This window comes from Labeo rohita, chromosome 14 (genome assembly GCF_022985175.1).
Source record: "Labeo rohita strain BAU-BD-2019 chromosome 14, IGBB_LRoh.1.0, whole genome shotgun sequence".
NCBI lineage: Eukaryota > Metazoa > Chordata > Actinopteri > Cypriniformes > Cyprinidae > Labeo > Labeo rohita.
This window is the reverse complement of record NC_066882.1, coordinates 4,002,409-4,026,337: the sequence shown is the minus strand read 5'-3', so window position 1 is coordinate 4,026,337 and position 23,929 is coordinate 4,002,409. Positions and strand designations below refer to the sequence as shown.

Below are 23,929 nucleotides of genomic sequence, written 5' to 3'. Positions count from 1 at the left end.
ATTATATACACTAATAATAATAATAATAATAATAATAATAATAATGATAATAATAATAATAATAGATTAAAAAAAAAAAAAAAAAAATTTTTTTTCAAGTAAATGCTGTTCTTTTGAATTTTCTATTCATCAAATAATCCTGAAAAAAATGTATCACAGTTTCAGCAAAAATATTAATCATCACAACGGTTTTCAACATTAATAATAATCAGAAATATTTTTAAACATCAAATCTGCATATTAGAGAATGATTTCATCACACGAATAAATTGCATTTTAAAATATATTCACATAGAAAATAGTTGAAATATTTTACTTTACTTTTTTTAATAATAAAAAAAATAGCCTTGGTTAGCATAAGAGACTTCTTTTAAAATAAAATAAAATAAAAGTAGAAATTAGAATGACTGGAATTAAAATTAATTGAACAGTATTGCTTTAATTTTACTTTTTAATAACGTCTATTTTTACAGCATGAATTACCTGCTTTTACACACACAGCATATAAGGTGGGTAATACTACTACTACTACTGCTACTACTAATAGTATTTGATCAAAAGTGACAGTAAAGACATTTATAATTTTACAAAAGATTTCTATTTGAAATAAATGCTGTTCTTTTAAGCTTTCTATTCATCAAATGTATCATGGTTTCAGCAAAAATGTTAATCATCACAATTTTTAACAGAATTTTTAAGTTTCGGTAATAAAAAAAAAAAAAACTGAAATAACATATAAATATTATATTAAAAATGTAAACTTGTAAAACTAAAATTAGAAATGTAGCCTTGTCAATTAACCGATTAATTAAAAATTAAATATGGTGTATTCATATTGTAACATTACTAAATTTAGAAATAAAAATAAATTAAAATCTAAATAGATATATTAAAAGAAAAATTATTACAACAGCACATAAGCACATAACAAAGTCATAAATTCAAATATAAAAAGCTAATGCAGAATGTTATTAAATACTTTAAAATTCTATAAATAATACTAAAATAACATTGGTGATATAGATCACAAATAAAATGAAAGATAAAACAAAAATAAAATAAAATAATAAAAAATATAAAATAAAAATAAAAAATCTTACCAACACAAACCTTTGAGTGCTAGTGTTAATGTTTGAAATGACATTTATATACATTTGTGTTGAGTCTATTCTTATTTCATTGTATTTAAAAAAATTAACATTCATTTTTATAGACCTTAAAGGAAAAAAACTTAATGGATTGTTAAAATTGACCTCAAAATCTTAAAAACGGAGCCAAACAACACGAAGCAGGTTTATCAAATGGAAACCTTAAACCTTAATTCACCAATTTTGTTGGTTTTGGGTAAATTAAATCACTCTGCTGTGTGATTGTGTTGAATTTCTTAGAATTGCGATACAGAAAATTCCTTTTCCTGTCATTCCAATTCAATATCCTGTGGGATGTGGCCAATTCTGATTCATGGGAGTCAATTAAACTCTGAATTTTGGTCCAAAAACTCACCTTAGTGTCCTGACTCTTGACAGGCCTGAGAACCACACCGTGTTTAATTCTCTCCATCATTTCATTGACAGCTTTGACTTTGACATCGTCCACGGCTTCATTCACTGCATTGATAGAGAATGTGTTTGTCCAGATACTTATAATAGGGCAGCAGAATAAAATAAAAATACACGGTAGGGACAATCACCTGGGGCTTGCTCTAGTTTGGGGGTTCCTTTACCTCCCTTGGACGATTTCCTCATAATGGCAATGAGAGAGCTGCCGTAAACAGAGACATGTAATTAGATGTTTGACAACACTGTTCTTAATGATTGTATATGACAGTTCGCTTCAGTGCAGTAAAGTGGAGCGTTACCTGAGGGGGTTGCAGCGGGAGGGAGGAGGCGGGGGAGGTGGAGGAGGAGGCGGCGGGGGAGGGGGTGGTGGTTGAGGAGGAGGGGCCGGGGGAGGAGCAGTCCCAGGCGAGGGGCCTGATGCTGAAGCGCAGCTCTTCCTCTCCTCCTGCAGCTCTTTAACTGTGACAAACGACAAAAGGATGCCGGGATGTTACTGTATGTGGGTCACTGCGGTTTGTGCCTATACTCTCTGTTACGGAAGTTTTAGTTTTACTGGTTCTAGTTTTACCTTTCTGTTCCAAAAGAGTGTTTCTCTTCTCTTCCTCCTGCAGTCGTCCCTCGGTCTCTTTCTTCTCTTCGTCTAATATCTCAAGTTGTCTTTGCAGTTGAACTAGCTGCTTACGTAAAGCACATTCGTCCAGTTCAGTCTCTAGAGCTTTAACCTGCAAACAAATGTGACATATGGTGAGTTATGTTGGAAAAAGCATATTTTTGAGTTGAATGATTAGAAAAATCAGGAGTTTCTTTAAGCCCAGAGTCACTGGGGTTGTGTCAGTGAGAATAGATGTATCTTCTGTATTGACAAAAAATATGTTAAAACAAATTAAACAATTATTTTTTAATCGATCTATTTTCATGTACAAAATACCACAGTACTGTACGATTACACAGAAATGATTTAATTTACAGCAACTTCTTACTTTTAATAAAAACATAAAAAGGCACACCTGATGCACATTCTTTATTCATCATTTTGTAGATGCAGAGTTAAAAATCTTGTTGCATTTCATGCAGATAAGGAACATTACCATCTTATGGATGCCCATTTTTGCCACTGAATAAAAAAAAATAACTTTTCATTTCTTAAATCTGATTGTGTTTTACATTTTGCAATTCAGACTTTTTAATCGCAGAATTAGACATGAACTTACAATTCTGATTATTTTCTTGAAATTTAGAAATATAACCTTGTGATTACGAATTATTAATTCATAATTGTGGGATATAAACTCGCAGTTGCAAGTTATAAAGTGAAAATTGCCACATATAAACTTGCAATTCAGATATTTTCTCACAATTGCATTTACATCTTGCAATTTTGCCTTTTTTCTCTCAGAACTGAGAGAAATTGCAAGTTATAAAGTCATAATTGCTAGAAATAAACTCACAATTTAAATTATTTTCTTGCAACTGAGTTTACATCTTGAAATTCTGAGTTTTTTCTTGTAATTTTGACTTTTTTTTCAGAATTGAGATATAAACTCCAAATTGCAAGTTATAAAGTCAAAATTGCTAGAAATAAACTCGCAATTCTGATTATTTTCTTGCAATTTTGAGTTTACATCTTGCAATTCTCTTTTTTTTCCCTAGAATTGAGAGATATAAACTCAAAATTGCAAGTTATAAAGTCAAAATTGCTAGAAAAAAACTCGCAATTCCGACAATTTTCTTGCAATTGCAAGTTTACATCTTACAATTCTGTCTTTTTCTCAGAACTGTGATATGAACTCAAAATTGCAAGTTATAAATCCAAAATTGGTAGAAATAAACTCACAATTCTGATTATTTTTTTGCAATTGCAAGTTTACATTTTGCAATTCTGACTTTTTCTCAGAACTGTGATATGAACTCAAAATTGCAAGTTATAAAGTCAAAATTGGTAGAAATAAACTCACAATTCTGATTATTTTCTTGCAATTGCAAGTTTACATCTTGCAATTCAGATTTTTTTTCTCAGAACTGTGATAGTTTTAAACTCAAAATTGCTAGAAATCAAGTCGACACACAGTTGTAAGTTATAATGTCAGAATTGTGCAATATAAACTTTTTTCCTAAACTGATTTTAGTTCAGAATTGTGAGTTTATATCTTTCAATTCTGACTTTATAACTCATAATTGTGAGAAAAAGTCAGAATTGTGAGATTACAATAATTTGAACACACCTGACTTCCTAACTCGCAAATATGAGCTTCTCAGGAGGACTTGAACACATAATATTCAAAAATAAATTAACTGCCCTTAAATGGTTTCATTTAAAATATTTGTTCCTGTGAAAAGCTGTAATTGTTTTAGATTGGATCGGTGCAATGAACTCAAATGGAGCCCAGATTGGTGCTCAATGAAAAACGCCCTTGACTTTGGTACAGAATTAGTTCATATTTACAGGCTGACTTGTAAACATGGCTTTGCTAACACAGCCTATTGATTACATGACGTCTGAAGTTAGGATCCATGCTCTTTGGATCGAAATTGTGGGTCAGACTGTGTATTGACCGATGACACATCAGTCCTGCTGATTCACAAACACTAAATACCATTTGCAACCAAAAGCAGTACTAGTACTAGTGATGGTTTAATTTTGTACTCCACGAACGGAACATTGCCTCATCTGATTTGTCGCTCATCCAGTTTGTTTAGATCGTGGTAACTATTGTGTGTAATTAGCATCAGATGATCTGGACAATCTTTATTTGCTGCCAGAGCTTAAATATGACAGACAGCTGCTGAATGAATCTCCAAATTATGACAGCTGTCAAGCCTCCGGATGTCTCCTCTGGTGCTTTGAGATCTGTGTTTGTTTAATATAGTTGTGGTTGTTTTGACAGACTACCAACCACATGTGTTTGTCATGAAATGTGGTTTGAAAAGTATTACATGTTGAAAGTATTACATGATGCTGAGGCTACAAGTGTAAAACAGAAGATCCACATTAGACCCAAAGCAAGCACTGATATTGTGATAAATGAGTTACTTCACAAGTCATCTCAAAGTAGTCTGATTATATTACCTAAAATGTGTAATTTAATGGATTGCATTACTAACTACAATTTATGTCACATAGTATGGAGTCAGTAACAGATTACAATTTGTAATTAATCTACCCAGCTCAGCATGCATTTTTGGGCATTAAATAATGGTGTGCACTTGTGCTCCTAACTTAAATTTAAGAGCACAGCCAAATTTTAGAAGCACCTTCTAATCAATAATTAAAAATCATACAAAATTAGCATTCCCATTACAAGGTGATATTTGACTCCTTACAGTGTTTTATTTTTTTTTTACATTTTTTTCTTTGCAATGGCATTTAACTTTATTAAAAGTATTTCATCTTTTATGTAAATTTTTTTAAATTATATTGTATAAGATTTTTTACATTTTTAATTCAAACAACAGAATACGAACATGTAGAATAAGAATAAGTTGGCAATCAAATGAAATCAGTATTAACAAAATTAATTTGTACTATAGATCTGTACAGAATCTGTACAGAAGAACACAAAAGTGGCTTGTAGGTGTAATTTCTTGATTAATGCGTCTCAGAGGTGGCATGAGTGCAATCAAACTCATAAACTCTTGTTGAGATTAATGTTTTAAATATAACATTTTGAATATAGAAATATTAAATGATTTAAATAACTAAAAAGATACTTTAAAAATAAAAATAAAACTGCCAGTAGGTGGCGCATGTCACTGATTTACTGATTAGTGAATCATTCATTCATTTCATTCGTTCAAACGGCTGATTCATTCAGGACTAAAGCAAGTGACTGTCTTTATGAATGGGAAATTGAATCGCTGACTTACTAGACTAGCTTAAAAATGCATGTTCATTCATAAACGAAACACCGCTATGTTTGAATGGAGATCCGCAGCGGCTCAGTTGTGACTTGTTTCAAACTATTTTTGATGACGAAATGGAGCAAAATCAGGCAATAGTGTTACAGTCAGACAATGTAAGTCACTTAATATAAACTTATTGCTCATTTAATTGTTGTATTAAATCAATATCTCATTTACAAAGCTGTCACTTATCTTCATCGCGATCTCACAAAGTTCCATTATAATCAACAAAGCTCTCTACACTGTTCAGTGAATCTCTTATTTACACTCTCTCTACACTTTGTTTATGAAAGGATTGGTGAAATATGTCTGTGATACATGACTCAACATTGCAAAAACTAGTAGAAACCTTTGAAGCTCCCCTCAAATATGCTATTATAGTCACACGCAGTAATTTTCAGTTGCACTGTAGAGCCCTGGCACAAATACAGTAAATTGTCTTTCGTAAACCTAAGTTCATTTAAATGCATCTGAAAGGGAAACATCTAGAAATGCATATGCAATAAGGCCAAAAATAACTGTGTTTGCGTCTTTTCATGACTAATTTATCACTGAATCTCTTTAGTAAATTGTGCCAGTATTTTTTCAATGCCATTTTTCAATGTGCTGGTGCAAGCTATTAGTAAATGTGGCCCTAAATATAAAAAGCAGTCATTTAAATGCAAGAATTTGGCATAAATGTTCTGTTTGAGATTTCCTGAAGATTACATTTATTGATGTTAATTACATTATTAGAACACTTTTTAATGATTTACATTAAAGGAGAAGTCCACTTCCAAAACAAAAATTTGTCGTAAAGAAATTATGTTTTTTGGGGAAAACATTTCTGCATTTTTCTCCATATAATGGACTGATATGGTGCCCCAATTTTGAACTTCCAAAATGCAGTTTAAATGCGACTTCAAATGATCCCAAATCAGTTGTAAATGAGTCCAGCAGAGGAAGAAGGGTCTTGTCTAGTGAAATGATCAGTTCCTCAAAAAACATAATTTCTTTACGACTGAAGAAAGAAAGACTTGAACATCTTGGATGACAAGGGGGTGAGTACATTATATGTGAATCTTTGTTTTGGAACTGGACTTCTCCTTTAAGTAAGTCAGATAAATGCACAACACTATTTCATCATATTTAGCACCTGATTAAACTGGATTATGTTTTGCTATTGAATAACACAAAACTGTTCTAACAACATAACGAATATTAGAGGATTAATATTAATGAAAGGATTTAAGTCGATGAAAAGCTCTAGCTGACAGTGTTAAAAATACTGAAAAGGGGTTTAGTAAATTTAATTCCGTTGTCTAATCCTATCATGCAATCCGTGATTAGGCTTATTGTGTTCATGCAAATATGGCTAAACTTTCACTGGCACTTTTTCTGTAATTAGCTAATAAAATGAAAACCTATACTATAATTTTAAACGTATAAATTCAAATTGAATTTTGAACCATCACCTACCTTCTCTTGGTGCTGTATTCTCTCTTCTTCTAATGTTTTGGTCACATTAGCCACATCTTCTAAAGCTTTCAGCAGCTGAATGCTGGGATCTGCCTGCTGCAGCAGAATCATGCTCTGTCTGTTTGCTTCTTTCTGTTTCACCATCATCTACAGGAGAAAATAAACATTAGGAAACAACTACCAATTTTAGAACATTTCCCTTCTTCAGCTACTAAGGGAAATAAAACATCCTGTGATGCATGCAATCATGGACAGTTCATACCCATCAGTCAATAAACACATTTATCTTGTCTTTTGGGTGTATTTTCAGGTCACCAGGTCACAGTTTGTCAGAGCCCCTCACCCGTGTGTTGATGCAGTGAATTTAGATGTGTTTTGTCCCATACCTCATGTGCGTAGGTCTCTGCTTTCTGCCTGAGGCTCTGTTCCAAATCCAGCTGCTCCTTCATGTTTTCATACTCGTGAGTGGCCATCATAGACACTACAGAGAGAAATAGTGATGCTTGATTATTTCTAATAAAGCAACACTCCTGATCAAACCCCTAGACCATTAGGGCTATAATACAAAATGCCAAAAAAATAATAAAAGACAGTAATGAACGGATGAACGGTAATCGTAAGGAGTTTCCACTTTTACATTCATGATTCTTCTCATAAGCAAAGAATAACTGGATCTATCTATATACTTAACAAATATACTACATAAAAATGCTTTATGGAAACATACACTGCTGCTCAAAAGTTTGGTGTCAGTAATTTTGAAAAAATAAATACTTTTATTTCACAAGGATGCATTAAATTGGTCAAAAGTGACAGTAAAGATATTTATAATGTTACATGTTTGTTATTTCAAATAAATGCTGTTATGTTGAACTTCCTATTTATCACAGAATCATTAAAATGCATCATATTTTTACAAAACTATTAAGCCTAACAGCTGTTTAACACTGATAATAATAAGTGTTTCTTGTGCAGCAAATCAGCATATTAGAATGATTTCTAAAGAATCACATAACACTGAAGACTGGAGTAATGATGCTGAAAACTCTGCTTTAATCACAGGAATAAATGAAAATAAAAATAAAATATTAAAATATAAAAAGTATCTATACACTACTGTTCAAAAATGTGGGATCAGAAAGATTTTTTATATTTTTTTAATCTTTTCAGCTCATCAAGCCTGCATTTATTTGATTAAAAATACAGAAAAAAACTTACTATCGTGAAATATTATTGCAATTTAAAATAGTGGTTTTCTATTTTAATATCCTTTAAAATAGAATTTATTACTGTGATCCAAAGCTGAATTTTCAGTATTATTACTCTAGTCTTCAGTGTCAAATGATCCTTCAGAAATAAAGTATTAAATTATATTAGAATAGAAAACTATTATTTTAAATTGCAATAATATTTCATAATATTACTTTTTCTGTATTTTTGATCAAATAAAGGAACTTTGATGAGCATATGGAGAGTTTGTTAAAAAAACATCATAAATCTTATTGATCCCAAAGTTTTGAGCAGTGCAATTGAAACAGCTACTTTAAAGAAACAGCTATTTAAAATTAAATTACAGATTTTTTTTATTATTATTAAATAAATGTAGCCTTGGTGAGAATAAGAGACTCCTCTTAAATTAAAAAAAATAATAAAAAAATATTACAGGTCCCAAACTTGTGAAACTTTTTCAGCCTTTAGACATTTTCAAAAAAAAGAAGAACTAATTCTTGTTTCTAAGTAACAATGTACCTTCACACATTATATATATATAGTGTATATATAATGTATATACTGTATATAATATATATATATAATATGTGTGTGTGTGTGTGTATATATCTGCATATATCAACTATTTTACACCATGGCTACTTCTGTCAAATTTCATAGGCAAAACTGTCAAAATAAAAAAATGAAACCCCCTAAACAGTGAGCATGTGCAAAATAAGTTCAACACTAGCCAGTGCAGCATTTGACCTGAGTAATGCAGTTTCCAATATTCCAGTCAGAGTAATAACACAAATGAGCAAAGAGGGAGCTGGGAGGATGTCAAAACAAAGTGCATCACCCCCAGCTGGAGGAGAGGGACTTCCTGTGGTGAATCTTTTACAGATAATTTGATCGGGGACTCTGACGTGCGGCCGGTAGTGAGTGGGCTGGTGGGGAACATTAATCTTCTTGGAAGGCACATGCACAGATGCACTGCAGGCCATTTGAGATGATGTCATGCTCATGCATTTGAATACAAGCGAGGAAATGAAGCGGCTCTGTGTCCATAACGTCCATACTCACCCCTGTTGAACCTCTTAATGGTCTTGCTTTGCTGCTCAATGGTTTTATAAAGCTCCTTCATCTCAGCCTGCTCCTTTTCAGTCTGTGAATTAGCATGAGGCACACGTCTGAGAAACTCGATTAGACATTGTTACGCCGGTATCCTTTTAGGATCAGCAATACCGCAGGTCACTAAGGCTTCATTTCAAGCTTATTTATTATTCATGAACAGGTTAAAATACCACACTTTGCAGTCCAAACCCCCATTCACTCCCATCAGGCTCGACTGAGCTCCATTTGAGTAAAAAGTTAAAAAGTCGCTTTGCTACTCACGAGTGCCGTCAACTCCTCAATCTGCCTCTGCTGATCTTGCAGCTGACAAGTCAGCTGCTTCTTCTCCTCCAGCAAAGAACTCACGGTTTCTTGGAGATCTGTGGCGAAATCAGAGGTTGCAATGGACATACCCTTATGACAGATTGCTTTGCAAAGGAAACTGCATCCCATTTGTTTGAGATACACTATGGTGTTTACCTTTGACCTGCTGCTTATACTGTGAGAAAGGATCAGAGCCAGGATCTTGTGGGTCAGCCTCTTCTTCCAGAGAAATGCAGTCAGAAATACTTGGCAGCAGCTCGTCCAGACACGGCCGTGATGACAAGCTCAAATACTTCAGCTTCCTGTTCTCACAGTTCAGCTGAAATGTGGTCAAAACAAAATTATTAACACCATAAATTAATGGCATTTGAAGGCAACTATTTTAACAGTAAAAGACTAAAAATAATACAGTAAAAATCTGTTAATTGGTTAAAGGTAAATTTCCTTATTTCATACAAAGAAGACTGTCTATTTGGACATTTCATGTAATGTTATGGTAAAATATAGACAATATACTGTAAAAAATTACAAATAAATGAATAAAATAAAAATAGAAAAACCTTTTTTTTGGATGATAAAAATAGTGAAAAAAAAAATAAACCGACATTCCCATAATTCTCCAAAAGCTCACATTTAATGGGTTTTCATTAAAATAAATATGTTTTTAAAACAGAAAAAAAAATCATATTTTAGTAATTTGGTATATTAATATCTCAGTTAATTAAACTTTTTATTTTTTATTTATTTTTTTTTTTTTTTACTGTAAATTGAATTCTGTAAAACGTAAAATGTTGCTACCATGTTTTTACAAATACACTACCAGTCAGTTTTTAAACAGTAAGGTTTTTTTTAATGTTTTTTTAAAGAAGTCTCTTCTGCTCACCAAGTCTGCATTTATTTGATACAAAGTACAGCAAAAACAGTACATTTTAAAAATATTTTTACTATTTAAAATAACTGTTTTCTATTTGAATATATTTTAAAATGTAATTTATTCCTGTGATTTCAAAGCTGAATTTTTATCACCATTACTCCAGTCACATGATCCTTCACAAATCATTCTAATATTCTGATTTGCTGCTCAAAACATTATTATTATGTTGAAAACAGCTGAGTAGTTTCTTTGATGAATAGAAAGTTCAGAAGATCAGCATTTATCTGAAATAGAAATCTTTTGTAACATTATAAATGTTTTTATCATCACTTTTGATCAATTTAAAGCATCCTTGCTAAATATAGGTATTCATTTCTATCATTTATTTCCCATAAAACTAAAAAAATATATACTGACTCCAAGCTTTTGAATGGTATAGTGTATAATGTTATAAAAGCTTTATATTTCAGATAAATGCTCATCTTTGGATCTTTCTATTCATCAAATAATCCTGAAAACATTTACTCAGCTGTTTTAAATATTGGTAATAATAATAATATAAAATGTTTCTTGAACAGCAAATCAGCATATTGGAATGATTTCTGAAGGATCGTGTGACACTGTAAACTGGAGTAATGATGCTGAAAATGTAGCTTTGATCACAGGAATAAATTACATTTTAAAATATATTCAAACAGAAAGCAGTTATTTTAAATAGTTAAAATATTTCAGAATTTTACTGTTTTTGCTGTACTTTGGATCAAATAAATGCACGCCTGGTGAGCAGAATAGAATTAATCTTATATTTATTACTCTTTGTAAATGTTTGCTATTAAAATACAACTGTTCATTGTTAGTCCACATTAGCTCAGGTCCATTAAATAAGATTAACAGATGCAACTTTTGATTTTAATAATGTTTTAGTAAATGTTGGAATCAACATTGACTAAGATCATTAAATGCTTTAGAAGTATTTTTCATTGTTAGTTCATGTTAACTAATGTTAACAAATGGAACCTTATTGTAAAGCATTAACCGTTTTTTTTTTTTTTTTTTAATGAAACTGTAGTATAATATTGTTGGGTAAACACCTTGGTTGCCAGAGCCTCTGCATTTTCCCGGCACGATTTCTCAATCTCAAGCTGGGTCTGTAACACGTTTACCTCCTCGATCACCATTTGGGAAACTGTGCAGAGAAATCAAATGCATTTATGAGTACATTAATGCACATTAGGTCATATTTACAATCAAATCCATCATGCAAAAACTAAATCTAAATAAATTAGATATAAATCTAGATCCTGTTAGATATAAGCATCGGCAAGGCAGTATTTCTCGGAGTGAACGCCAGGCTACCACCTACACAGTTCATGAGGGGGCTGTCAACGCCACAAGCACACAAGTTATTCACAAATGCTGTTGTTTAATGTATAAAATACATTTTAAAGAAGCAAACAGCGTTGCATGAGTCATTAAACCAGAAATGAAGCATATATGAAAATATATTATATGACTTGATTCATTAACAGCTTATAAAACAAGGATTGTAAAAAGAGCAACTGCAAAAAGTATATTTTCATTTAGATGTGGTGTAGTTATCAGTGAAACATTACCAGAGTCTAATGAGATGGACAGTTATCAGTTACAAGCTCACAATAGGGACCATTTCCCACACTTTGGGTACCATTGATGGACTGTTGCTACAAAGCACCGGCGTGGTAACTCTATACACTACACTGGCCTCTCAAATAGAGGATTGGATGTCATAGCAATGTCAGAGCAGCTCACATCAAACACGCTCCTGAACAAGTCAATAGTGCATTGCACTACTTCTAAAATTCCTACAAACAGCATCTAAAAACAGAGCGGTAAAATGAATGATTAATAATACTGTATAACAAATATAAACATAATATATGTGTATGAGACAAAATATTGCTAAATGCATTATGTGTGGCTGTGCTTTTCACAGGAAATGAGCAAGAGAGTGAGTTTATTATACATTATTCCATGAAAGGCTGCTGAATTATGCAGGCACGATGCGTCTCTCCACATGCAGTCACAGCAAAGTACATCAAAGAATAGAAAGCATGTCATCAATGCATGGCCTTACTTTCACCCCATATTCAGAAATTGATCAACTGATTCTGATATCACTTCATATTAGTGCACATTTGACATTACAGAAAAAAAGCAACATGCAAAATTAATGTGCAGAATTCGAGCATAATTTAACAAACATGAATCAAACGGTTAAAACAGCTCACAGGGTTGCATATAATGCTTAGAATTTACTGTAATACTATTACTAAATTCAGCAGCTCTTTTCTCTTTTCTGTTAAATATGCAGGATAGGCAGCAGTGCTGCAGTGCGCAGATCTGCAGAGCCAATGAGAGAATAACCTGACAGTTCAAAGTGAAGTTCACAGCTCTCAACAGCTCTTGCTTAAAACTGAAATCCAAAAGAGAATACAGTAATGCTAATGTCCATAAGAGAAATGCATATCAGAAATCATCCAAATATGCACTCCATCGATTTTTTTTTTTTAGCTTACTGATCCATCATAACCATTGACCCAATATAAAATGCTACCTATTGTCTACTGTAGATAAAGAGCAGTTTATATGTGACCAGGATCACAAAACCTGTCACAAGGGTCAGTTTTATAAAATTGAGGTTTACATTAATCTGGAATCTGAATAAATAAGCTTTCCATGGATGTATGGTTTGTTAGGATACGACAATATTTGATTTCGAGATGCAACTATTTGAAAATCTGGAATCTGAGGGTGTAAAAAAAATCTAAATATTGTGAAATTGCCTTTAAAGTTGTCTAAATTAAGTTCTTGGCAATGCATATTAATAAAAAAATAAGTTTTGATATATTTACGGTAAGAAATTTACAAATATCTTCATGGAACATGATCTTCACTTAACTTGTATTTTTGGCTATTGCTACAAATATACCCGAGCAACTTACGACTGGTTTTGTGGTCCAGGGTCGCATATTTTTCATTTAACATGATGCAATGAATAAAATATTGATGTATCAATATATTGTGCCAAAATATGTATTGCAATACAAAAATGCATACTGATAGTGATAATATGAACTGTGCATAGTTCACCCAAAATAAAAGTTTAGACAGATTTAAATGGGCATCAAATATAGTAAGGATGCATCAAATATGACAAACGCAAAAGGCCACAGCTAAAAATAAAAAGCATTGTTTAAAAAAATGCATTATTTTAAATTTTTGAATGTATGTAGTCAGACACACAGTGCATGCTTATGTGTGTAACATAATTTCTTATTTTGAGCAGAATTACGAATATTACTATTTTGGTGTTACCATTTATAAGGACTAAGCCCATTTTTGATGTAATAGCAAATAAAAAAAAAGTACAATTTTTCACTCTATTTTGGTATTGTTTAAAGTTTTGTGAGAGTATCCTATCATGAAATCCGTATCTTGTATTGAACTGATACAGTTGACACCCCTAAAACAAATATATACTATTTTGTTTTCAACCAAAATCGCACCACTGAACACTGCTGACACGGCTTGAAATTTCATTTCAGCTGCTTATAAATGCTGTATAAATCACCAGGTCTGGCATTTGTGACATACAATCAAAGCAAAACAGTCTATGCACATCTGGGTCATTCACTAATTCTGCATGTGACAATAAGTCAGGGTGTGTGAGTTTGCACGTGCTGCCCATAGACATAAAGCAGCACAATAACAGGGGTGTGGCTCCCTCTTTTTCCCTTGCAGATTAGTCCGAACTCATCTGCTCAACTCATTTGGCTTCTAATGATTGACCGAGAGAGCTCTGCTTCTGGGCTTCCTTCTGTGAGCAAATTCTAGGTCAGCAAGTCCAGCACGCTTAATGCTGCATGAGCAAAATATGGCTCTGCGGAGTCAGTCGAACAGAGGCGAAAGCTTAAAGAAGTGCAGCAGCATCCTTTGCAGACGGCTTCAAACAAGCATTTGTCTGCCACTTAAACACAGCGTCAGGCTGGCATTAGTCTAAAGCGTTTCATCCCAATTTTGATCACAGCGATTAAGCTCTTTTAATAAATCTCAACAGTTACGGTTTAATCACCCAGCAATTTTGGTTTCAACTCCAGCACTAATTTTGTGCTTGCGCTTGCAACCCGTAATCTACTCCCAACCCAGGGTGGATGTGTAGACTCCATAAAATGCTAAAGCATCCATTTTAATGTAAATATTAAGGGCTGTTTTCACACTCAAACGGTGAGATATGTAAAGGTAAATAAGCTGAGTAATGGGGCTGATAGCTTAACACACGGCCTGTGTTTTAATTTGCATAAGTGCAGAGGGTATTCTTAATGAAGCTCGCTCAGGCGTCCCAAAGAGGAGGTGGGAGACAGCTGCTTTGCCAGACGCACATCCAGTACCTCCCAGATACTCAACAGCAGTTCCCCTGCAGCAGCCAATCATTAAATAGAACACAGACCAATCACGTGCACCCAGCACAAGACTATTGTCCTGTATGACAGCAACTAGGCCAAACTACTCTGACATTTGCTGTGTCATGTTAGCCAAAGCAAGAATTTGTGTCATTTAGTGAGAAAGAGGTTATAAAATAAATGCACTGCCATTTCATTGCATAAAAAATGAAGCAAAAATTGACCGTAACTCACAAGGTAATTGTGAAAATGTCATGCATTTAGCTTTCTGAGCTGAATATATTTTCACTAAATCATATTCAGGGTGACTTGCATTTCAGAAATGATATGAGAGTGCATAAGGGGTTTGGCTTGAACTACAATGGAAGGTTGCAAAGCGGGTGCCTATTCATTTTCTACTGATAAATTATTCATAATTGGTGATTTTTAATAATTTAGTGCTATAACAAGACAGTGATGAGAGCTGAATTCAGCCTGGTCTATGTTGCCTCCCTAGGGAGTGTCTGACAATTCCAGGACTCCAATAAAAAGGGCAGCAAGCATATAAAAAAACAGAAGCCTAAAATAGTCTAAAATAAATGTACTTATGCACAGATAATATTTACAATATGCAACTAATTTACCAAACAGGCTTCCAGGTAAAATGATATTGTGAGACCACAAAACCAGTCATATTTTTAAGTTTATGAATAAATAAGCTTTCCATTGATGTATGGTTTGTTAGGATAGGACAATATTTGGCTATTTGAAAATCTGAAAATCTACGGGTGCAAAAACTCAAAATACTGAGAAAATCACCTTTAAAGTTGTTCAAATGACATTCTTAGTAATGCATATTACTAATCAAAAATTATGTTTTGCTGTATTTACGGTAGGAAATTTACAAAATATCTTCATGGAACATGATCTTTACTTTGCCATAAAGCAAAAATTGATCATTTTGACCCATACAGTGTATTGTTGGCTATTGCTACAAATATACCCGTGCTACTTACTACTGGTTTTGTGACCCAGGGTCACATATATAACATGTCAATGTTTTTATGCATTGCATATAATCATGCAAATATTGATAAAAATTCATGCATGAAAAACAAACATAAAATTAACATACAAATTATACAACAGATTCCAGGAGAAAAAAATCTGTAATGCTATTCCAAATAATTACAAATATGCTTTCTTGACTTCTCTACTTAAATACATAACTATATATATATATATATATATATATATATAGTACAAAAACATGTGAAACCCTGTCAAATGAAGTACTATTTCTAATCTTGCAGAGAAGAATTAGCATTTTCTCACCTGAGAACAATTTCCAGATTCTGTTCCTAAAGCTGGCAGGCGCTTGAGTGTTGTCAGAGTGCTAACAAATTAGTTAGTGACTGAGGCTGGGTTTCCTTACATGTCACAAAATGCAATAGAAGCAGGTAAGGTCACCTTAACACTAATGCATCTCCACGGTTGGCTCCCAGTAGCCATGGAGACTTGAATAACCGCTAACACCTACAATAATGGACCATTCAGAAGAGCCCCCGGGTAATGTCACGATGATATGGGTGAGGGCGAGGGGATCGGAAATGAGATAAGACAACACCGAGCGTCAAGTTAGTGGGAAGAGCCAAGTGAGATCATCTTCACCTCCTACTCTGAGTGGAAAGGTGATGTTTGGGGTTCACTGAGGTCAGGTTTGTTGGACATCAGGATACTCACAAATGTGACCCCGGACCACAAAACCAGTCATAAGGGTCAATTTTTTGAAATTGTCATTTATACATCATCTGAAATCTGAATAAATACGCTTTCCATTGATGTATGGTTTGTTAGGATAGGACAATATTTGGCCTAGATACAATTATTTGGGAATATCTGGGGTGCAACAAAATCAAAATATTGAGAAAATTGCCTTTAAAGTTGTCCAAATGAAGTTCTTAGCAATGCATATTACTAATAAGTACATTTTGATATATTTATGGTAAGGATTTTTTAAAAAATATTTTTAAGATTTTTAAAAAATATATATTATTTATAAAGGTGCTGTAAACTGAATAATTATATTCTTTCGTAATTGTATAATACTGTTGTATTTTGTGGATGCAACTTAGTTTTATGCATCCGTTGTGTTTTCTTACAGATATGAAGAAAACTAAAAGAAAGTTCAGAGTTTTCCACTTGTAAGTACAGTTTTATGGTGCTGTTAATGCGATCTTTCTGACTTGGCAGCAAAAAAGTCTGCAAGGGTTAAGTGGGGTGCTGATAAATGCTGTTTATAATTGTATTAATTTGTGAGTAATGATTTGTGGTCCATACTGAGCTGGGATCTGGACCGCAGGATGCTAATTGTTGACCTCTGGTCTATGCAGAAGATCAGAAAATGAATTTGCTGCAGTACCACTAATAACAAGTGATTTTAGACCGCACCTATAAACAGAATCATTACGTTCCACATTGCATTATTTTTCTTCCCATTGTGAATAACAAACATGCCTGACATATAGAATTAGAAAACAGCAGAAGGTAACTTCACATTCTTTCACAGCAGTCAGGATTTTATTGATCTTACCCCGTTTAATGTGCTTGAGTTGCCTTTCAGCCTCATCTCTCTCTGCAGTGAGTCTCTGGCACTGAGGAGAAGAACAGGTGATGGCATATTGAGAAAATTATATAGAAGTACTGACAAAATACACAATTCGAGATCACAGCATTTGCCAAAAAACTATATATACAAAATAAATAAAGTTTGGGGTTAGCAAGGATGTATTAAATCGATCAAAAGTAACAGTAAAAGCCATTTATAATGTTGCACAAGATTTGTATTTTAAATAAATGTTGTTCTTTTGAACTTTCCATTTATCAAAGAATCAAAACGTATCATGGCTTCCACAAAAAAATGAGCAGCACAACTGTTTTCAACACTGATAATAATCAGAAATGTTTCTTGAGTGGCAAATCAGCATATTAGAATGATTTCTGAAGGATCGTGTGAGACTGAAGACTTGAATAAAGTACGTTTTAAAATATATTCAAATAGAAGATAGTTATTTTAATAATATTTTACAATATTAACATTTTACTTTAATTAAATGCAGCTTTTGTGAGCATAAGAGATGTAAAAAAAAACATAAAGAAAATCTTTCTGACCTCAAACATTTAAACAAAAGTGGTCATATTTACAAATTTACACTGAAAACCGCATACTGTTACATTTAACACAATAATATTCTTCAAAGCGATGATGTTTCTCTCCCTGAACCAGACTTATGTGAGGGAATGTATGCATATACTGTATGTTCTTGCTAGTTTATTCTGGATATCAATATGTAATTATGACCTGTAAATGTAAAAATGATTTTTTTAATGCTTTCTCAGATGGTGATAGTGATGCAATCCTCTGGAGAACCTCTAGGAACCTTTCAAAAAGGTTAGTTATCTAATTCTCTATTCGTTCTCCTTTCTCCTTTATGTAAATTGCAAACACATGCAAAGGTGTTGCCTTGCCATTACACAAAAATGTGATCCACTGAAGTCTATGTCTCTGTTAACCTTACATTAATCATTTAAATAAATGCATTTGTATAGTTTAATTCAATAAGTGGAAATATTCATATGAAACCACAACAGAAATATGAATATGCATGAAACCACAATAGGTGGATTTAAGAGGTGTGGCATTAACCACAAACAATGTGTGTCAAAGGAAACTGATAGAAATATAAGGTCATCATCTGCACAATCTGCTTAAACTCTTACGAGACATACAAAAGATGCTCAGACACTGTCACATGAAAAGGGTGTCAACCCTCGAATGAATAAAAAAGCCGGTTAATTCACACAGCCGCAGCCTGATCTCCGATTTTCCTTTTTCTCGCTACTCTGAGATTAATTTATGCTCATGAATAGAGAATGTTACAATAATTAGACGTGAAGGCAGTAAAGATTTATTCTTTCATGCATACATCATCTCTCACCTCCTTGCTCTCCTCCCGAGCCTCTCCCTCTTCATCTCCACCGGCCTCCATCTCATTCACTGCACAAATCAACAGAATGACTCGTATAAAAATGCATTAAACATTTAAGCAATCACCTCACATGCTGCTTTCCTTAGTAAAATCGTTGCCATTCAAAACAAGCCAACTCTATTGTTATATTTAAAAATTTCAGTACCACAGCCGGTAGACAGCGGCGTCGCATCCATCTCCCCTCCTCACGGCAGACTCAGCCAGTCAGTGTACCACCCCGCTGTCTACTATGGCGAAGGATTGACTCATGAATATTAAGATGCTTGAGTGACGTTTACCCAATCGCCCTACTTGATTTGTTGAAAGGCGACCGAATTGGCTGCTGAATATTAATCTAGGTCACGTGATAGAACGCTTGCCGCCAAGCTCCTCCCCAAGAGGGAGCCAAACTCCACTTAAAAAGCGGCAGAGGCTGTTTGAATAGAAGTCAACGAAGGAGATGTTACAAATAAACGACTTGCAAGTGGAAACAGATTATAATATAATACATAGAGTGTCTTGCTGCAGGTTTTAAATGTTTGGCTTGGCATAAAGGCAAGGCAGAATCATTTTAGAGAGAGCTATATAAGTGATTTCACTGTATTTTTCTCTAAAACAAGTTTACTTGAATTGGAAATCGCGACAAAACAGGTCAGCAAAGACCCCCACTCCCATAAAGAACTGCAAATATATATATATATAGATAGATAGATAGATAGATAGATAGATAGATATACTGGAAGAGGAGAACTTCTGTGTTATAATTAATTGTTAAAAACCATTTACAATTATTAATGTGCATAGCACTTTATAGGGAGAAGTGACAATGGATGTAACAATGATAGATTCACTATATGTGTGTATATATATATATATATATATATATATATATATATATATACACACACACAAAATAAAAGTTTGAATGTGTAATTATGTATACAAATACACACATATTTATATAATTAATATATTTAAAAACAAATATTTTGTACATAAATAACATATTTCTCTTAAATACATTAATTTATGTGTATTTATATATACTTAATAATTACACAGTACACACACATATTAGGCAATTTCAAACTTTTATTTTGTATGCGATTGTATTTGTATTTGCGATATATATATATATGTGTATATATATATATGTGTACATATATATATATACACATATATATACACTACCTTTCAAAAGTTTGGGGTCAGTAAGACTTGTAATAGTCTTTAAAGTAGTCTCTTATGCTCATCAAGGCTGCATTTATTTGATTAAAAATATAGAAAAAAAAAAACAGTAATATTGCAAAATGTTTTTACAATATAAAATAATGTTTTTTATTTTAACATACTTTAAAATAGAATTTATTCCTGTGATGAAAATCTGAATTTTTATCAGCTGTTACTCCAGTCTCCAAGTGTCTCCAAGTGTCACATGATCCTTCAGAAATCATTCTAATATGCAGATTTATTATTAGAATGATCATTGTTGGATAATATCAACAGTTGTGCTGGCAAATATTTTTTGGAACCTGTAATTTTTTTTTTTTAGGATTCTTTCATGAATAACAAGTTTAAAAAGTACAGTGTTTATTCAAAATATAAATATTTTATAACAATGTAAATTATTTATTATTAACTTTTAATAAACTTTTAATTATTAACTTAATACATCCTTGGTTAATAAAAGTATTAATTCCTTAAAAAAAAAAAAAAAAGAAAAGAAACAATAAAAATGTACTGACCCCAAACTTTTGAAAAGTAGTGTATATATATATATACATATACATATATACATATATATATATATATATATATATATATATATATATATATAGCATTAACATTTATATGTTTTGTTCTTTTACATCGAACAATGGCAGAGGCTTCAAATTACAATTACAGTACAAAACAATACAACAAACAGGGCAGAAAGGTTTAGCATAAGCTTATTTGCTTCAAACAAAAGAGAAGCCATTAATAAGATGAGACTGAACATCACAATTTATTTACAAGATTCCTTTATATTCCTGTTCGATTCCTGGAATACTGGGAATTACAAAAACAAAAGTTTCAAAAGTAAAACACCCAGAAGCATTATCATCAGATTATTCACTACTTCCATTAAACTTAGATTCTTAAAATATGGTCGGCATCTAATAAATTTTTACTCCCAAATAAGGTAAAGGAAATACATTTTAAGATATTGCACAGGTACTATCCTTGTAACTCTTTTATTAACAAGTTTAGAAAAGATGTCTCACCTAAATGTTCATTTTGTAATTTAGAAAATGAAACACTTACACATTTATTTCATAATTGTAAATACTCTAAAGATTTTTGGAAGCAGGTATCTAGGTTGGTTTTTGATATATTTTATACAATAATTAAAATAGATGAATCTATGATTTTTTTTAATTGCAATACTGGATCACATGTAGTAGATAACACTTTAAAGGTGTTAATACTTCTTGGGAAGTTACATATACATAAAACAAAAATAATGTCTATTACTCCCTCTTTTAATTTTTTTTGTAAAGACCTTAATATATTTTATGACTCATTGATCTCAGGTACTAGTAACAAGAAATGTATAAAAAACATCTCTAATATTAAAAAATGTTGTTTGTAAAATTTAATTTTTTACCCTCCATGATGCATACTTGTTATATGTGTCCCCCACTTTTTATTTCTGTTTATTTTATGTTTGTATTTTTGTTCTTGAAAGAGAAATAAAAAAAAAAAAAATTCTTATTGAAAACTATCTCAATAGTGCCCTCTTCTGTCACCTCTATGAACTCTTTTCTTTGGTCACTCTCCTTATCCCAGCAGAAGTCATAATTTAACTATATAATGTTTATAGAATATATATTATTTATTATTCAAAGGACAGTTCTTTTTAGTTTCCAATTAGTTATCCATCTCAAAGAACAACATGGAAAAGTTACATTCACTAATGCTGAATCTATCATTGTTACCTCCATTGTCACTTCTCCCTATAAAGTGCTATGCACATTAAAGTTTTAGATCACTTAAAACTAATTTTAAATGGGGTTTTTATCAATTAATTATAACATAGATGTTCTCCTCTTCCAGTATCTGAACTACAACATATTGCATGGTCAGTAACTCCAGCTCATTTACACAGGTATCTCTCAGCTACTTTTACTATAACTTTGATCTTGTCTCTTATCCACAGCTGAAGTGTCCTTTATAATCCTCCATTCCTTCCCTAATCATCCTACCTCTCCGTTTAAACCTGAATTCACTGCTTGACAATATGTGTTATACATATATATAAAATAAAAGGAAAGTTTACTTTAACCGAGAGTTACAAGATTCTTTATATTTTACATTTTCAATGCTTCATCCAAAGTTCTGCTAAATACTTCTTAGAAATGTAATAAATAAAGCTAAAATTTAGAAGGGCAAGCTTGAAATACAGCGCTCAGTTTCATATAATATGTAAAGCAGCTCAGTCTGTGTCCATGAGGGCTCCTTGGCCCTTAGACCAAGGCCCCTTCTATGTAAACACAAACGCTGGTAAAACAAGCTCACTTTCATGCATAACAAGTTTTTGCAACAATAGGTCATGGCAAATATTTGAAGTTAACTCTATCATTTGAAAGCTTTGCTACCACCACAGTAACACAAGAATGCAAATTAACAGTACCACCCACTTACAGTGCACTGGTAAAGTGTTCACGTTTACATACTTCACGTTTACGTATGTTTTTGACCAAAGTCTCCTTTTACTTTCATTTGGTCCTCATTTCACCACTTCTCTATAAGATACATTATATTTAGCGCATTCTTGTTGTACTTACACTACGCTCTTTCTGATTTCATAACCTTCGTGTGCAATACTATGTGCTTCAACACAGTTACAACACTTAACACCAGCACTCTCTCCACATTTACTATAGTCGTGCTTCTCAGCATGCATTTTTTGTCTTGCACACTGCTGACATTATCTGACTTTTCTGATATTTCTGATAAAAAGCACAGTGTGGTGTTCGATGTTCAAACTGTGTATTTGCAATGTTAAAGTGGCCGACAACAATAAATATTCATATTAGGAATAAATTGCCTCGTTTTTTAACTGTGCAGAGCTGTAGCTGAATAGTTAGGCCTACTATGTTAGTGTATTTTAATGGTGGTCATCATGGTGGTACTTGGAGAGCCAAATATTTTCTGAGGTGGTACTTTGTATAAAAAGTTTGAGAACTACTGACCTAGTCTAACAGTATTAGTGTATAACAGTATCACACAAGATACCAGAAATTCTCTGCATTCTCTGCAATATAATATAATATTCAGTAATATAATATAACATGTTTCTTCACCAGCAGCATCAGATTTGAATTGCAATGTCTAAATCGGTTTACATTTGCATTGTACAGTGGCTTTGTAATGGGTGCAGGTATGAACTGACCACAGGACTGTTTGTTTGTTTTAGGGCTAATTAAAAAGTGGTTTCAGTGAATGAAAACAGACTAGACTGTGATAACCATTCATACACAAACTGCACTTTAAAGAGTTAAGTGAGGGCTTTCAAGATGATTTTAGATTTCAGCTTGACTGTCTGTGATTTGATTGTTTTAACATGACGTTACTATATGACTTGCTTTCTGTTTATTTTAAATGTTGTAACAATAGTCATTGAAGGGCTGTTGTATGAACTGTGTGTTCCTGAAGCTTTAGCATATTTGTCATTGGCGAGTCTGTCAATAGCAGTTTATTGGTAAAGTCAATGCAAAGTACGGTTTATTGACAAGAGTGTGTTCCTGTAGCTCAGCTCTAGTTCCTGTAGCAGGCAAGACATTAGCAATGCCAAGGCAAGTATCAGTATTATTGGAGGGTTGTGTGAATATATCATAAGTTCAATAAAGGTGTCTGACAGATGTGTATATGGAAATGTAGGATTTCAGTAATGGCTAACATTAGAGCTTATTTTAGTGAAGCTGTATCCTTTAGCAGCAGATATGATGACTCAGCTGTACACGTTGCAGTTTTGCAGTCGTGTTTTCAATAGCGCCATTCATA

General features: G+C 32.7%; 1 protein-coding gene across 2 annotated transcripts in view; it reads right to left on the bottom strand.

Moving 5' to 3' along the window:
- Positions 1 to 19,124, bottom strand: part of shtn3 (shootin 3) — a 28,084-nt gene extending 8,960 nt beyond the window's left edge. Inside the window, exons 1-13 of one of the 2 annotated variants that reach the window (XM_051127798.1) lie at positions 19,050 to 19,124; positions 18,842 to 18,912; positions 17,449 to 17,509; positions 11,529 to 11,623; positions 9,720 to 9,882; positions 9,522 to 9,619; positions 9,210 to 9,291; positions 7,304 to 7,398; positions 6,918 to 7,064; positions 2,128 to 2,281; positions 1,859 to 2,018; positions 1,691 to 1,761; positions 1,504 to 1,607 (exon numbers count right to left, since the gene is read on the bottom strand). In XM_051127798.1, the coding sequence (XP_050983755.1) occupies positions 1,504 to 1,607; positions 1,691 to 1,761; positions 1,859 to 2,018; positions 2,128 to 2,281; positions 6,918 to 7,064; positions 7,304 to 7,398; positions 9,210 to 9,291; positions 9,522 to 9,619; positions 9,720 to 9,882; positions 11,529 to 11,623; positions 17,449 to 17,509; positions 18,842 to 18,912; positions 19,050 to 19,080 (1,332 nt within the window). In that variant the 5' untranslated portion in view covers positions 19,081 to 19,124. The remainder of the gene's footprint in view (positions 1 to 1,503; positions 1,608 to 1,690; positions 1,762 to 1,858; positions 2,019 to 2,127; positions 2,282 to 6,917; positions 7,065 to 7,303; positions 7,399 to 9,209; positions 9,292 to 9,521; positions 9,620 to 9,719; positions 9,883 to 11,528; positions 11,624 to 17,448; positions 17,510 to 18,841; positions 18,913 to 19,049) is intronic. The other variant, XM_051127799.1, reaches the window with a different exon arrangement.
- Between the last annotated feature and the right edge of the window lie 4,805 nt (positions 19,125 to 23,929).